This window comes from Anabrus simplex, chromosome 3 (genome assembly GCF_040414725.1).
Source record: "Anabrus simplex isolate iqAnaSimp1 chromosome 3, ASM4041472v1, whole genome shotgun sequence".
Taxonomy (NCBI): Eukaryota; Metazoa; Arthropoda; class Insecta; order Orthoptera; family Tettigoniidae; genus Anabrus; species Anabrus simplex.
The window spans coordinates 183,300,022-183,316,115 of record NC_090267.1 but is presented as its reverse complement, the minus strand read 5'-3'; the positions used below and the strand labels follow the sequence as shown (position 1 = coordinate 183,316,115).

The following is a 16,094-nucleotide window of genomic DNA, read 5'->3' as shown; positions in this document are numbered from 1 at the left end:
CCCAGTTGTTTCCCCCGACCAAGAGTCTGAAGCTCCAGGACACTGCCCTTGAGGCGGTAGAGGTGGGATCCCTCGCTAAGTCCGAGGGAAAAACCGAACCTGGAGGGTAAACAGATGATGATGATGATGATGATGATTGAATAGGCGGACCACTTAAATATAATATTTAAGTTAATCTTAAATATTCACTATTTGATATATAGTCAATACGGGATTATTATCTAAAATGAAGCTGTTAAAGCAATGTAATAAATTATATATGTATTGAATAGGCGGACCACTTAAATATAATATTTAAGTTAATCTTAAATATTCGCTATTTGATTTAAAGTCAATACGGGATTATTATCTAAAATGAAGCTGTTAAAGCATGTTACATGTAAGGTTCGAACCTGTTAAGTTGGGGTCAGAAGGCCAGCTCCTCAACCGTCTAAGACACTCAGCCCTGCTAAATACACGCACCAACCCACCCTATGAGTAATATTTTCATACCATCCAAAACAGACACTGGCTGCACAAGGAATGACGTTACTATCATCGCACATACCTCAGTCAATTTCAAATCTTCAAAACCAGAAATGAGAAGAGACAAGAAGGGACAAGTGAAGACAGAGTGCGCCGTAAGCACTAGTTCTCTCCATCAAAGTCAAATCAGCCAAGGGCGATAAACATCGAAATTATGAACAATTGTTGAGTGTCCGTGATTCATGTCTAGTACCGTATGCCCACGAAGATAAATATGCAGCTTTCGATTCGTTGGACTGAAGGTCGGAATGATGACACATTGTCTCAAGTCAGACTTCAGTTCACCAGATTGTTCAGAAGAGAGTGAAGATGAGAAATCAAAGCAGGTGTACAGTGTCGTTAACTACAGTCGCCGTAACAAGCGTTCTACTCGGCTACTTGCTGGGAGGCAGTCATCACCCAACAGCCAGGGATCCCGATATCGACCTCACAACGGTAAGAATACAGTGCATAGTTCATAATGGCAACTTATTTACCACCAATGAATTGTACAGATGAGGGACTGTCCCGCTGCGTTTTCATGACATCGTGCGACGAAAATCCTATTCGAATTGCTATTCCCAATGATACTGAATATGGGGATATTTTTAAATAATTGATATTTTTTGAAAATTCCTACACTATTAAGTTCAATTAAATTCAATTCAATCTTTATTTATTGCTTATATAACTTTACAGTTGGCAGACAACGTCGTGCTATAGGCCTACTCTATACATAACAAAAATATATATTCTATTTTATATACAAATAAAAATCACACATTCTGATTTACAGTTCATTTATGGAATACAGGCACCATGAAACTTCTACTACAATTGTCCTAAGATTACGACAAAGATCATCATGTTGGGCGTATAATACAAAGACATGCGTCATGGGTCATATTTTACATACAGAAGTCCACATGAAGTAAATCAATTTTCACATTTTTGACACGCGTTTAACTTTATGCTTAAGGGTGCCATTATTGTGGTGGTAGTGGTGGTGATAATAATAATAATAATTTCGTGTGGCTATTTCTAGCCGAGTGCAGCCCTTATAAGGCAGGCCCTCCGATGAGGGTGGGCGGCATCTGCCATGTGTAGGTAACTGCGTGTTATTGAGGTGGAGGATAGTGTAATGTGTGGTGTGTGAGTTGCAGGGATGTTGGGGACAATACAAATACCCAGCCCCCGAGTCATTGGAATTAACCAATGAAGGTCAAAATCCCCGACCCGGCCGGGAATCGAACCCAGGACCCTCTGAACCGAAGGCCAGTACGCTAACCATTCAGCCAACGAGTCGGACAGTGGTGGTGGAGGTGGTGGTGATTATTGTTTTAAGAGGAAGTACATGTAGGCAACCATCCTCTATGTAACACCAATCAGAGAGAAAAAATGGAAGGGGTCCGACACTTCGAAAAATGAAGGTATCGGCCAACAAAAAACAAAGGCCACGAAGGGCGTGAAAACGAAAGACTCCCTAGGATTCGCAAACCTAATACTGTCGGGGTCGGAAAAGAACAAGAGTTGACCAAGGAAGGTCGGATAGAATAGATGAAAGTGAGGAGCCTGGCACAAGTAAGTGGAAGCAATGCCAGGACTCAGCTAAGGGACCCATGGTCGCCAACCCACGCTCTAAATTGCAGAGACCCCTTTTAGTCTCCTCTTACGACAGGCAGGGGATACCATGGGTGTTATTCTATCGCCCCCACTAACAGGGGTGTACCCTTATGGTACCATCAACTTGAGCTAAGACAAAGCTTACTAAACGGTATCCCACATGAGCAAGATATAATAAGACGGTCGTATCATCGACATATCAAAAATACTACTTCAAATTTTGGACTTGTTTTCACTACTTGTGAGAAGTAACGATGGAATACAGTAGGAAAGAGCCAGGACTAGTGATAAAGCGATCGTGGCCTTGATTAAAGTCCAGCTCCAGCATTTCCCTAGGGTGAAAATGAGAAACTACGAAAAACTATTTTCAGGATTGTCGACATTACTCAAATCGCATAGCCACATGCTCGGTGGACCACTCTGTTATACAAATGTAAGACATCTTAAGCACCTTCGTATGTCTTTTGGTTTTGGAGGTAGTAATCACAAACCAAATCATGGACCTCAAGTTCATCATCTTTTTAAAGACCTCAGCCCAACATACTTTACTGAGGACTATCAAATGTCATATTTTCTCTAAATTCCCACATTTCCAAGGAAATAGCACCTCAACTATTTGAATGGGATTTTCATTTTGGGAGTTTTAAACCCGACTGTGAGCATATGATTTAGTTACACAATGGTTCGAACGTGTTTGGCGATTAGAAGTTCTTACGTCAAAACAGTTAGCTCGTAGTTTCCTAACATGAAAAGAACCTGTGAAAATATTGTGAAATAATAGGCCTACCACTCTTCATGTTATCTTCTTCTATTAGAGCTGACCATGGAATTTGCCCCGAAGGATTACGCGCGGCTTGAGACAACACAACAGAAGTATTTGAGAGTGCATGCAGATTGCGCCTGACAGTACAGGATGTGCTTTTTCTCCGAAGTGTCCTGGTATATCTTAAGACAAAATGTTCAATTAAACAACCAGCTCTTCACAATAATATGAATATTGCAGGGAGAAAATAAGATGCCATTGTATTACCAAGACAAAAAAGAGCGTAGAAAATCTGCTCAATTGATGGATTTTATCTACGCGTGAAAACCCGCTAATTCACTGACTGATCACTGTATCTCCGGAAAGCCTTAAGCTAGGAAATCGAAATCTTTCAAGGATGTTACCCTTGACCCTAGGTTATTTATTCATGTATTTAATTTAGCGTATGATTTTTAGTTTCGGGAGTGTCCGAGAACATATGCCCTAGGTGCTCGCTAAGAAATAAATTTTCTAAACAAAGTAAACTGAGGGTTTAACAACCAATAATGGAAATTAAATGGCAACCATCAGTGCGAGTCTTGCTTGACAGTAAAAACAGCGCGGTAGGCGGCGCGCGTATCGCCAGGTTATTCAATTGCTTTGTAACAGCAAAACAGAGAAGTCGCTGTCCGGCTCCACGGCTAAATGGTTAGCATGCTGGCCTCTGGTCACAGGCGTCCCGGGTTCGATTCCCGGCAGGGTCGGGAATGTTAACCATCATTGGTTAATTTCGTTGGCACGGGGACTGGGTATATGTGTCGTCTTCATCATCATTTCGTCCTCATCACGACGCGCAGGTCGCCTACGGGAGTCAAATCAAAACACCTGCACCTGGCGAGCCGAACATGTCCCAGCACTAAAAGCCATACGCTGATCTGTATAGTAACGCCCTCCTGATGGCCATAATCGTGAAAAGTGGTTAGCCGCTTCGAGTCCCGTCGGTCGAAAAAATGTCACCACCAGAACGTTGGCCGGCAGGGCAGGAAGGGTGGTGGTATACAATGTATAATCACTAGATTGCGAGCCTAAATCCTGGATTCTATTCCAGATCTCTCCGCAGTGTCCATATGGAGTGAGGGCGTATGGCGCTGATTGCGATTTGTCCGTTGGACGGAGACGTTAAGCCTCGAGCAGACCCCTTGATGTTATTCGACAGGAGTAGGACACGTGCCGGCACGGGGTTTCACCCCGTACCTTCTTACTATAGTAGGGCCTACATCACGTCATTCATTTCATCTCATGTCCTGTTCCATGGATAAATTGTTAGCGGCTTGCCCTTGGCCCAGGTGTTCCCGGGTTCGATTCCCGACCGGGTCGGCGATGTTAACCTTCATTGGTTAATTCTGTCTTCATCCGTAGAATTCATCATAGGTGGGTCCTCAAAGACGCACAGGTCGCCTATACGGTGTCTACACGAAAAGACCTGCACCAGGCCTCTGCGGAGGCCACGTACCATTATTATTTCATCAACTCCTCTGATGATGTTGACGTCAGGAAGGGCATCAGGTCGTAAAAACTCTTTATGAAGATTAATCTCACTTCATACCCGATCCCGTAGAGAAAAGAGACAGGGCTTGGACACACACGCACTGATCTGTATAGTAACTGGATATAACACGGTTCTACTCCCAGAGCGTAGCGCTTGAAGGCAGTAGGCGCCATCTTATTACTCTCTTCTGCTTCCCGAGAACTACATCCAAGACTTTAAGGCTAGTTTACAATACGACCCTGGGTTCCGCAACTATTGTAAGTATCGAAAATGGCTTTTATTTGAATGCGCATACAGTACATGATTTGCAGCTGCGACACTATATTACGAAACTAGCAACTTTCGGCTACTTCCAACTTTTCATGAAACAAAACTGGTAATTTTGAGGATATAAACGTTATGACCCGTTACTTGGTTTGCAAAATGAAGTGTGGATATGAAGAAATAGTGAAGAGTCTCGAGTTGTACGCAGTCCAGACGTGTTTCTGAGATTTTAATTGTGTTATTTTAAAAATAAGGTCGGTTGCACTACTGCTATTGAATAGAATATGGAAGAAAGTAATGTGGATGGACTGACAGGTAATTAATTCAAAAACAAAATCCATTCTATTAGGAATACTCACACGAATGAATCACAATCAGGAAGTAGAGAATAATAAGAAGTCCACTAGGGGCACGGAATAAATGTATAAGCCGAGAATTCCCTAGTTCAACATTGGTGATTCCCCACTGACGAAAATAGTTTCCAAAATAACTTATTTAAATCAGGTAGGCATTATTGATTTACGATCACAAAATATCACATTCAGATATAGAGTTAAATTTTTAAAATTTATTTTAGGTTATTTTAAGTACGGTAATCTACAATTATCTTCTTCAGTAAGATTTCAGGACATCCTAAATGTGATCTTCTATTTATCTATTCCATATTTATCTGTTTATTTCCCAGCCTTTAGAGTCACTAACAACATCTCTGCCACGCTTGTAGTTGCTGAAAGGATGTGAGCATCCATAATAATTAGATAATACTGAAGTAAAAATGCAGAAGGTGTCATCATGGGCGTAATTTCAGCATTTTCATCTGGGGCGGGGGCATTGATCACCGGTAGGTCCATGGCTCCTCCTTTTTGAGAGCAGTTTGCGACCACAAAATTATTTCCAATATTCTCTTTCTTTGAATATCACATGTTTCACTTTAATTTGACAACCAAATCTCTGTAAAGTAAAGATCATTCACGCAGAATTAAAAAGTAGACCTAATTCAAATGTATTTGTTACTTGGCCTGTTTTTATCCGTAAAATAAAAATCAAGCAGACAACATGGACGAAGACCAAACCTTTTCTTTATTTTACATCATTTGATCACATCGTATATTACACAAAATGAAGTCTTATTTTTCGATTTGAATTAAAGTCATTAGTTGCTTTTTAAATGGCAACATCACTACTACTTTTGATAGCAAAAAAAGGCCTAAAAGGATAACCTCTCTGTTCCTGCAGAGCGTTTTTAAACAATTTTGCAACGGTCATTTTGTTTCATTGAGCTAAATTAAACGGAGTAACGAAAAACGTTTTTGTACTCGTATGTTTTTCTAAGCCTGTAATGTTACGAAAAATTGGTTTTCTTCAAAATATTGGCTGCCACCCCTTGCCACCCTCGAATTACGCCAATAGTTATAATGAAAGTACAGTATGCACTAGTGTCTCCATGAGAACAACCAACCATGTAATTACTTTCGTGAAGTCTGTTTCATTAAATTAGTTGCGAAACATAGTATCGTCGTGTGAACTAACCTTACCAATATTCAGACCGTAACACAGAAAGAACATGGCGGTTGTAGCAGCCCGAATGCTATTTGTTATAGGCTAACACGAAATTATTACGTACATAACAATGGCGGCAATTGAATATGGTAAACGTAACATCATTAAAAAAAACACTGTTGCATGTATGAAAAACCTTCGCCAACTACTACGCTTCATATATAACGAACTGGAATCATATTATATTCTCGTAAAACTAATTGGACAGCCCCAAAGTAAAAGGAAACGACAAGCTGATCATTTAGAAATTTCACTCAGTTAAATAAAAAATCTCTCTTCCATTTCATTTCACTGGATAGATGGGAATACATGATCAAACTGTTAAAATAGTTTTTATAATGTCATTTTGAATGCTTAAAAATAAATTAAGGTGCGCATTTCCTCAATTTGATCACTCACCAGAACTATGTAACGTGTTGTTGCCCTTTGCCCTCACACAGTCAAATATTTTAACAAAGATATTACAGAACAGAGTCAGTTGGTGAGGAGGTGGGGGCTGGAATATTCCTGGAATGTGTCAAGTTAAGATTTGAAGGTGGATGGAGATAATCAGGCTAGATCCATCTCCAGGCCGAGGGAAATTGCTGCAAATGATCAGAACAATAAATTAATGTAAATTATGATTTGCCCTTTTCGCTGCTTTACTTTAACTCCAAGTTCCTCAGTGAGTTTCCTTATTTTGTACCTGGTTCTCAAGTTTCTGTGACAATTCCCTGGATGCACTTTTATCATGAAGCACTTTGTAATAGTTGTTAACAAATGTGTTTGCAAACATATTCCCGGGCTGAGTGGCTCAGACAGTTGAGACCCTGGCCTTCTGGCCCCATCTTTGCAGGTTCGCTCCTGGCTCAGTCAGGTGGTATTTGAAGGTGCTCAAATACGTCGAACTCGTGTCGGGAGATTAACTGGCACGTAAAAGAACTCCTACGGGACTAAATACCGGCACCTCGGCGTCTCCGAAAACAGTAAAAGTCGTTAGTGGGACGTAAAGCCAATAACATTATTATTAAACGTGTCAAGAAAGGCACTGTATCGCATTACTATAAAGAGATAAAATGTTGCTCTTGTAATGAGCATATTTGATACCAAAAACATAGTGGCAATGGATATGATTAAAAGTGTACGATTTCCGATGGGAATGTCCATTTCCAAAGCTAACTTTTAATTGGTGGATAATTTCGAATGTTCAGCACCCAAGGAAAGAAAAGTACACCCGAACTGATGATGCTAATCCAATTAACAGCCCTGATAATGCTAAACTTTTCTTTCTGGAAACCCTTAAAACATGGGTACCTTGACATACATAATAGCATAGCAGCACCTCACACAATGATGACAAATTTAGTAAGGAACGTTCAGACGCTAAAGATATAATAGGTCTTTTCCCAGAGAGAATCATGAATGCAAAAATTCTACTGACATTTTGACGTCTTACTCGACATTACGAACCTGGTACACAGCACCATTTTAAAACAAACGCATTCTGACATTACTGCGAATATTTACAGATTCTAATAATAATATTGTTATTTGCTTTACGTTCCACAAACCACTTTTATGGATTTCGGAGACGCCAAGGTACTGAAATTAAGTCCCGCAAGTGTTCTTTTACGAGCCAGTAAATCTACCGACACGAGGCTGACATATTTGAGCACCTTCAAATACCATCGGACTGTGCCAGGATCGAACCTGCCAAGTTGGGGTCAGAAGGCCAGCGCCTCAACCGTCTGAGCCACTCAGCCCGGCAATTGCAGATTCGAAATGTCCAATGACGTATATAAATACACTCACGCATTTACGTTTTACTAAGAAAATAGCATTAATAACGTCCATGAAATTACACCGATTGCATATGGAAACAAGGAACCCATGTTTCGAACATGCATGGCCACTCGAGTCGCCATTGCGGACCAATCGAGATTAGCATTACTTTCTGAAAAGTGGAGCTGGTCTTGCTACATGTGACACTACTCGTACACTCCGTTATATACAGGACACATTGCCCATGGGAAAATTTAACATGCGCCAGAGATAGTCTTCTTGGCGGGACATACTTATCCACGGCGTGTAACTAAGAGACGTGTATGTCATCTTCAGTTTGATTTCAACAACTGTTCTATTGTCTGTCCCTGTAATAATTAAGAGGGGAATTCCTCAAGACAGTATTATTGGACCTTAATGTTTTCTTATATATGTCAATGATATGTGGAATCAGAGATACGGCTTTTTGCAGATGATGTTATTCTGTACAGAGTAATAAACAAGTTACAAGATTGTCAGCAACTGCAAAATGACCTCGATAATGTTGTAAGATGGACAGCAGGCAATGGTATGATGATAAACGGGGATAAAAATCAGGTTGTGAGTTTCACAAATAGGAAAAGTCCTCTCAATTTTAATTACTGCGTTGATGGGGTGAAAGTTCCCTTTGGGGATCATTATAAATACCTAGGTATTAATATAAGGAAAGATCTTCATTGGGGTAATCACATAAATATGATTGTAAATAAAAGGTACAGATCTCTGCACATGGTTATGAGGGTATTTAGGGGTTGTAGTAAGGATGTAAAGGAGAGAGCATATTTGTCTCTGGTGAGACCCCAACTAGAGTCTGTTCCAGTGTATGGGACCCTTTTCTTTTCCCCCGACAGCAATTTACGGCGACAGGCCAGCTAGCTTAGGTACGGGGTGTTAGTTTTAATACTTGACACTCGAAGTCTTCAGCGCCACACACTAGAGACTGCAAGAAAAATATCATCATCTTAACAGTATAGCCACTTGCACATCGCCTTGCTAATAAAACTAGAGCCAGTATATGAAATAAATTGTAATATAGAAGAATATATTTTAGTCTTGGGTTTCGGCATATACACAGTTTTTTCGAGCAATCATCGATTGCACGTATAGGTAGAGTATGTGTTCCGGTAGCCGCAGAAAAATATTTAGGTTGCCCAACATGAACGCAGAGTTAAGCGCTAATGGTTGTCTGTGATGGTATATAGTAAATTTTTGTACTGTTCCTCTTGGATTATAGGTGAATATTTCACGAGTTCTGTGGCATTCTTCATGAATATAACGTATGTTATACGTCGTGACAAATATTTTCCCTCGTTTGTCATTGATGCACGTACACTCAGTATGCGAGTGAAACTATTGAACCCATAATTTTCCGTTAATATTTAATTGCAGATATTTATTTCAGCTACAAATAACTTTTTTGAGAGTATTCGTGTTTTATTTCGAGAGTCTCGCACCCTCCATGGGAACAGAACTCACCGTAGCGAGCGAACCACCCTCTCGTGAAATGCCGGGACACTTCGGTTGATATCGAGTACTGACTAATTTAGCAATTTAGGAAAAAACTTCACAACGAGAGATTTTGGCGAAATGGCTAATCCAGGAATAAAGGATCCAAATTATTAATAAACATTACATGAAGACAGAATCCACACGGTGAATTTAAATGAAATTAAGCCTGGGGAGAAGTTGGCGTCCGTACTGACGGATTTGCGGCACGTGCCAAGGCCGTACCAAAGAAAGCCCGCGAAGTTACATGTCAGAAATAAATTTATTACGCCCGTTGCAAGTACGGGAAAAATATAAAATAACAGCATAGTGAATTATAATTCTGTCTGAATTTGTGGGATAAATTTCAGGAAGATTGGTCCAGCGAATGTGGAATCAAAAGATTGCACCACCAAGCTACATAATCAGGATAGCATCATCTCAGAGGATATAAAAGGAATCCCCTCCACCCACATTTAAACATTCTATCTGAAGGTCTGGGCAGTGAAATCCACATCGCTCGTCTACAAGAAAGTGCGGGACTTGTTTCATAGAAATAACTTAGGTTATATAGTCATGTCGATGGTTCAAGTAGAGTATGTAATTGAAGGTGATGAAATTTTCCTGAGCTTCCGCCGACGAAAACCGTGAAGGCATAGATATCTACTTAAAATACGTAGCTGATTTCATTTACTACATTGTGTGTTTGAAATTGTCAAAGGAGGTCTGGAGGCTAGTCAGAGACAGGTCTTATTTTGTTATCTTTTGAAACACCTGGCCTATTATTAGGGTGAACGAGAACAGAGTCCCCGGAGACATTTCACGGTCGCCAGCAGAGAGGGGAGTACGTTCGCATGCTAAAAGAGCGAGGAAAGTGCGTCATTCGTGTTGTCAATTAATAGCGAGTGTAAAATCTGTGAATTTTTAAGTAATCTATAAGAAGATGATGTATTCTACAGTCATGAGTGGCTGAATCTGAGGTCAGCTGGCTAAAATGTAGCCAGAAATTCCAAGATGACTACGTTGCAGGTCTGTCTATATTTTGTATTAATGTTGTAGATAGAATTTGTTTGTCCCAATAAAATTTTCCAGTGCGTGTGTCGAATTAGTATTTAAAAATGATCAGGCGAAAGTGTTATTTTTTGGTCGTTCGTGTGGAACTTTTCAGGGCAGTAAAAATCACGTTGAGAAACTGAAAATGCGAAGTTTAAATAATGTGCTAAAATTCTTTTTGATATTGTTTAAACTGATTCGAGTTAGGAAAGTGATAACGATAATGTAGTCGTAGTGAATACAATAATTTCGAATATCCTATGAGTTCAGAAAAAATAAATTAGTCAAAATAATATTTACAGCAGGATGAAATTTCTCTATGTTAAAACATGTATTTAACAGAAATGTCGAGTAAGATTTGCGTTGGTTTCGAAATCCAGTGAGGTCTGATAAAGTTATATTTGTTCGTGGGAAGTTAATTTTTGTGACATCGTGTATTTTGTGATATGGGAAATCACGGTATGTTATTTTGTCCTTGAGGTCCGAAATATGTAATGAAATGAATGAAAAGATTCTTATAAAATTGTTCGGCATGGGATTATTAAGGTTTGAAAGGTTTTGAAACAGGAAGCAATGGATTGTGTCGGAATGATATGTTGAGAGAATAGTTGTGTAGACGTTGAAGGCATAGGAAGCCTGTATTTCATGAGTAATTCCGCCGTGATGAGAGGCGATGGAGAAGAATTTTTGAGACAGGCTATATTTGTCGATGGCAAATAAATTTCGTGACAGGCGGTATATTAAATGTGATATTTCTGAGGCAGGCTGTATATGAGGTTTCGTTAGCAATCCGGAACAGCTGACTCGTTGGATGATAGTCAGATTCGAACTGAGTGCGTTGTAACGCCAATTATGATTTCAAGTCGAGAATTTCCCTCATGTTATCAATATCTCTAGAAGATTGTAGCTCTTGGCAGTTAAGTCCAAATGACGATTTATGTAAAGTCAGCATAGTGCATGTTATAATAAGCGACCTCAAGATTAGAAGGGCATTCTGAAAAACACGGTTGGTGTTGTTTAACTGTTGTAACAAATTTCCATTCAGTAAAATTTATATATTACGAGACGAGATTATCATTAAATCGGAAACATTGTGGGATGAGATATTGGACGTTATTAAAGTGGTAGTTTGGCTGTGTAGATTAAATGATTTTAGCTTCACTGGATATTTCGTGGATAGAGATGTTTGGAACAGTGAGATGGTAGGCGATTTTTGGGCCTCACACTAGAATTACAGTGTGGATTTTGCGGTGGTGGTGGTGATGATTGTTTTGGCGATATTCACGTAAAGTTAGACGTGTGCTGAATTTATTATTTTTTTTTACAAATTTCACTGCGAGTGTTGAGATCATGTTTGAGTCGTGGATTGAGTAGCCGCGCATTATTAAATTTTCAATTTCACGTTTTATTGACGAGATTGGATTTTGTTGCATTTCCAGGCTTGCGTTCATTCTGTGGCAAGCTTCGTTTCATTGTGTGCGAGTTTCGACAAGGTTTCAAGTTAAATATCGGCAGTTATGTTTGAAGTTACGATTTCGCCTGACATGATATACGGATGAGTAGACATCCCAGTTTCTGCTCGACGATAGATTTTAGACGTTGCACGTATCGTAGGAGTATACTGGTGAGTAGACATCCCCATTTACGCTCAACGATATTTTTAGAGTGCTGCGTGTGTGTGTATACAGTATAGATGTTATTGTTTGGGTGTGTAGACATTATGTAGGCTCGATGACAGGGTTAGGGTGTCGTCTGTATATAGTCAAGTCTTAGGTTAGGTATTTTGCGAAGTGACTTGAACGATGGTAGTGTCTGCAGTAGTGTTTGTAATGCGAAGAATGTTAGCAAAGTAATATTGAGGCCATGTTTCGGCACAATCCTTACCAGCTGGAAGGTGTTTACATAAGAGCATGGAACCACTAGAGGCATAAACGTGAGGGTTGTCCAGCATTGGATACTGAGCTAACGGAGATTGATTATTACTGGTATTTGCCACGCGCGTTCGAGTTCATTGAACTTTAGTATTTCAATTTTATTTCTTGACTTAATTATTTTATCGTTCAGACGTCCGATTGCTTTGATAGTGCAGTGTGGACACTTAGCTTATTTATGTGAGACTTACGAATGCGGTTTCGATTCGTCCGCTGTGAATATATTTTATTTTCAGTTTTCTTTCTTTCATTTTATAATAGATGTATTTGGTCTATCAATAACTTGTAGTTAGCTTATTGGGACAAACATCAGTAGACGGATTTGTAATGGTAGTCAAAATGTGTCGAATGGAGAGATTTCCTTAGATTGTTTTGGTATTTTTGTATTTTATTTTATCATGTGGACTTGTAAGTTTATTAAACTTAACATAACCGTTTATAACCTGAAAGTTGGTTTTATAAGATTATTTTTCGAGTGATTTACCATTTTTTCTTTAACTTCAGTGTTTAGCATTTTTTCTAAATGCATGATGAATAAGTGTTTCCTGCATTTCGCAGTTTTGTTCCTTCGGAACGACATAACGTAAGATCCTCGCGGATCGAGTTGTCGTTGGTTCCTTCTGAACAGCTGTTTGGGTGATGCATGTTTCAGCATCGGGATTATTCCATAACTTAAGGGTGTCACGAGATGACAATACATGGTGGAAGTTTATTTTTAATTATGACTGCTGCTTTTAACTTGTAGTGAACACCATGCTTTCCAGTAGTATTTCGCAACCTATCCAAAGCAACTGATAGTCAATTTGATTCGATTAAGGGTCCATTCGCCGGGTGTTCCCATATCCGATAGGGTACTAGACTGGTGGATAACCTTAATTAAATGTAAATCTGGAATTCTACTTATTGAAGGTCAGATTTTCCACGGATCGGTTTTGATGAATGGTTTTAAAAACATAAATTTTGGATTTTGATAATTTAATAAAATCTAGTAAGCACATATTTGTTCCTCATTTCAAGTAGTTAGGCTCTCTTCTGAACCCCGTCGTTTGATCAAGATTGTGATCGAAATATACCCGTTACGACCAAAAGATTTAAGAGTTCGATATTGCTCCATTGCAGCAGCTGTGGCCGACCAACGATGGAATGGTAAATTCAAGGGTTCTCTATTAAACTTCAACGACGCTTCGTGACTTTAAAAAATAAGACTTTGGACAACCCTCGAATAATGTCAGACAACAATCCGTTACTGATTCTCAAATGTTGACATCCCTGAAAATGGTTAACTCCAACCTTATCGACTCATTTCCGTCGCTTCAGAACTGAATTCAAATCTTAACGAATCTATTCTAACGAAATCTGATTACAAACATTTTACTATCAATGACAAATCAGTTACAGTTCGTTTCTAGTAGCGAGCTGACTTTGCGTAACGGGGCACTAGTCTCCCTTCGTTATCTTGACACGAAACACGTGTGTTCTAGTCTCGTTTTTAATTGGCATTAAATGAAACGATAAAACTCGGTCTCGTTGGCAATTCACATTAAATATAATTCTTGACCCACATAGATTATGCGAACAGCTATGCTTATCACCATTCGAAGATGATCGTAACCTCCAACGGTATTTCCCAAATATCCCTCTGAATGGCAAATTGATGCCTCTCTCGACTTCTACTCAACGAACAACCATGACTTTAGAGGAATGATGATGAAAATGGTATTACGTTGCATGCCTGCTGGCAAGCATGGACGTTGCCGTGGCAACCGGTTGATTCGCTGTCGATCTGCGAGGGTGTCTGCCAATGACTGCAGAGCATGAACCCTGTAGAAAAATAGTTATTTTCTCCGTCATTTGAAGAGTAAGCGAAATTATGTACATAACAGTGGCTTGAAATGAAGGGACGTTTCACATATAGTGTACATATTTTACATAAAACCAATAGCCTATAAGAAAATATAAAATAACTCGTTTGGTCTTGCCTTAAACCCCCAATCTGTTCGGTGATATTTAAAACATATGCATATTAAAACCTGCTCCTGGAAGAGTAGACTCTAAATATGAATTTTGGTCGAGATCAATCTAGCCGTTTCTCAGCGATGGTAGAGCAAACAAACACACGCGAAAGCTGAAAACTACTGATACGGTCTTGAGCTGACCTAAAACGGATAAATATCTCAAAACTGGCAAAGTGAACGAAATTACAGATGGCGAACTCCCTGCAAGTTTATGTGTATAGATTACAATATGCATGTTGCTGATGTACAAAGAAGAATTCGAACAATTACAAGGGACAGGATATGAGCTCATCACACGAATGTCTCAATTTTCGAACTTAAAAACAGCATTGCATAGACAGAGGAATCATTCTCAGGGGGTGCAGACGGAACCAAAAGATAGACGGAAGTCACCTTGGACCAAGATATTTTAACTATAGCCGATGGCACCAACGTTTTTCCAGCTGACGGTAGGGAAGGTAATTCTAAGGGAAGAGAAACCCTGAAAAAAATAGCTTATTTCATTGATAGTACGTTCAAAAGTAGCAGCAAGAGAGTTTCATCAAATCTATACGATCCATGCACATTTAGGAAGTACCAGAGAAGAAACTAATATAACACAAATTATTTGTACTCTTCTCCCAAGTAAGACCAAGGAAACTAACGTCAGATTATTCAGAGCCATCCGTCAATCAGTTCCAGAATGGAATCCTGCAAAAATGAATGTGGACTTTGAGCCAGCGGCTATTTCAGCTGTCCGGGACTTGTTTCCAGCTTCTAAAGCGCAATGGTGTCTTTTCCATTTTTCGCAATGCCTTTAGAGAAAGGCTCAGGAAGTTGGCCTCTCCTGAATATATAAAAAATATTGAACATATAAAACAAATGAAGACGTAAGGCAATGCATCAGATTGTGCGTAGCATTGCCGTTCCTCAAACTGGTGGAAGTCGAAGAAGGGTGATTCTAAATACACAGCGAAGCGCCTGCGGCGGAACATCTGAAAGATTTTTTGAATACTTCGTTGAACAGCGGCTTGATAATCCACATTCATATCTTCTTTCGTTTGACTTCTATGTTGTTTTCTGTAAAAGATGACATTTATGCTGCGGTGTCTATTGGGATTTAAATCCCTTGTCAGAAACACCCCGTGTAATGAGCTGTGGAATGTCATGGAAAACGACACCGAACAAACAATGCCGTTGACGGATGGAGCACTGTTCAACTGTCTGAAAAAAAACCTCATCCCCGCTTCAAGGAATTGGTATCTTGTTTGAAAAAAGAAGCTGAAACGTCTGATTTTCAAATAGCCTGGATGTACAGTATATGAATCTCGGAGGTTCGAACAGAAGGAGGGAACATTGCATTTTAGATTAAAGATTCAAAAGGTCTACGGAGAAATAGGAACATTTTTAGGACAATCTCTTACGTTTTCAAAATGGACTGGAACCTGCGGCAACATTCTGACGAAATAACGAAGTAGCAAAATGTATAAATAATCAAAATTGTACATATATGACAAAACAATAGCTGAATTAAAAAACTGCTTTTAAAAATCTAATGGATGTATGCATTCATGTGTTTTTTGAGATTT

At 39.4% G+C, this 16,094-nt stretch overlaps 1 protein-coding gene across 1 annotated transcript in view; it reads left to right on the top strand.

Annotated features, from left to right (window-relative positions):
• The first annotated feature begins 834 nt into the window (after positions 1-834).
• Positions 835-16,094, top strand: part of LOC136866128 (lipase 3) — a 151,050-nt gene continuing 135,790 nt past the window's right edge. The window contains exon 1 of the mRNA XM_068226620.1: positions 835-960. Coding sequence (XP_068082721.1) covers positions 835-960 — 126 coding nt within the window. The remainder of the gene's footprint in view (positions 961-16,094) is intronic.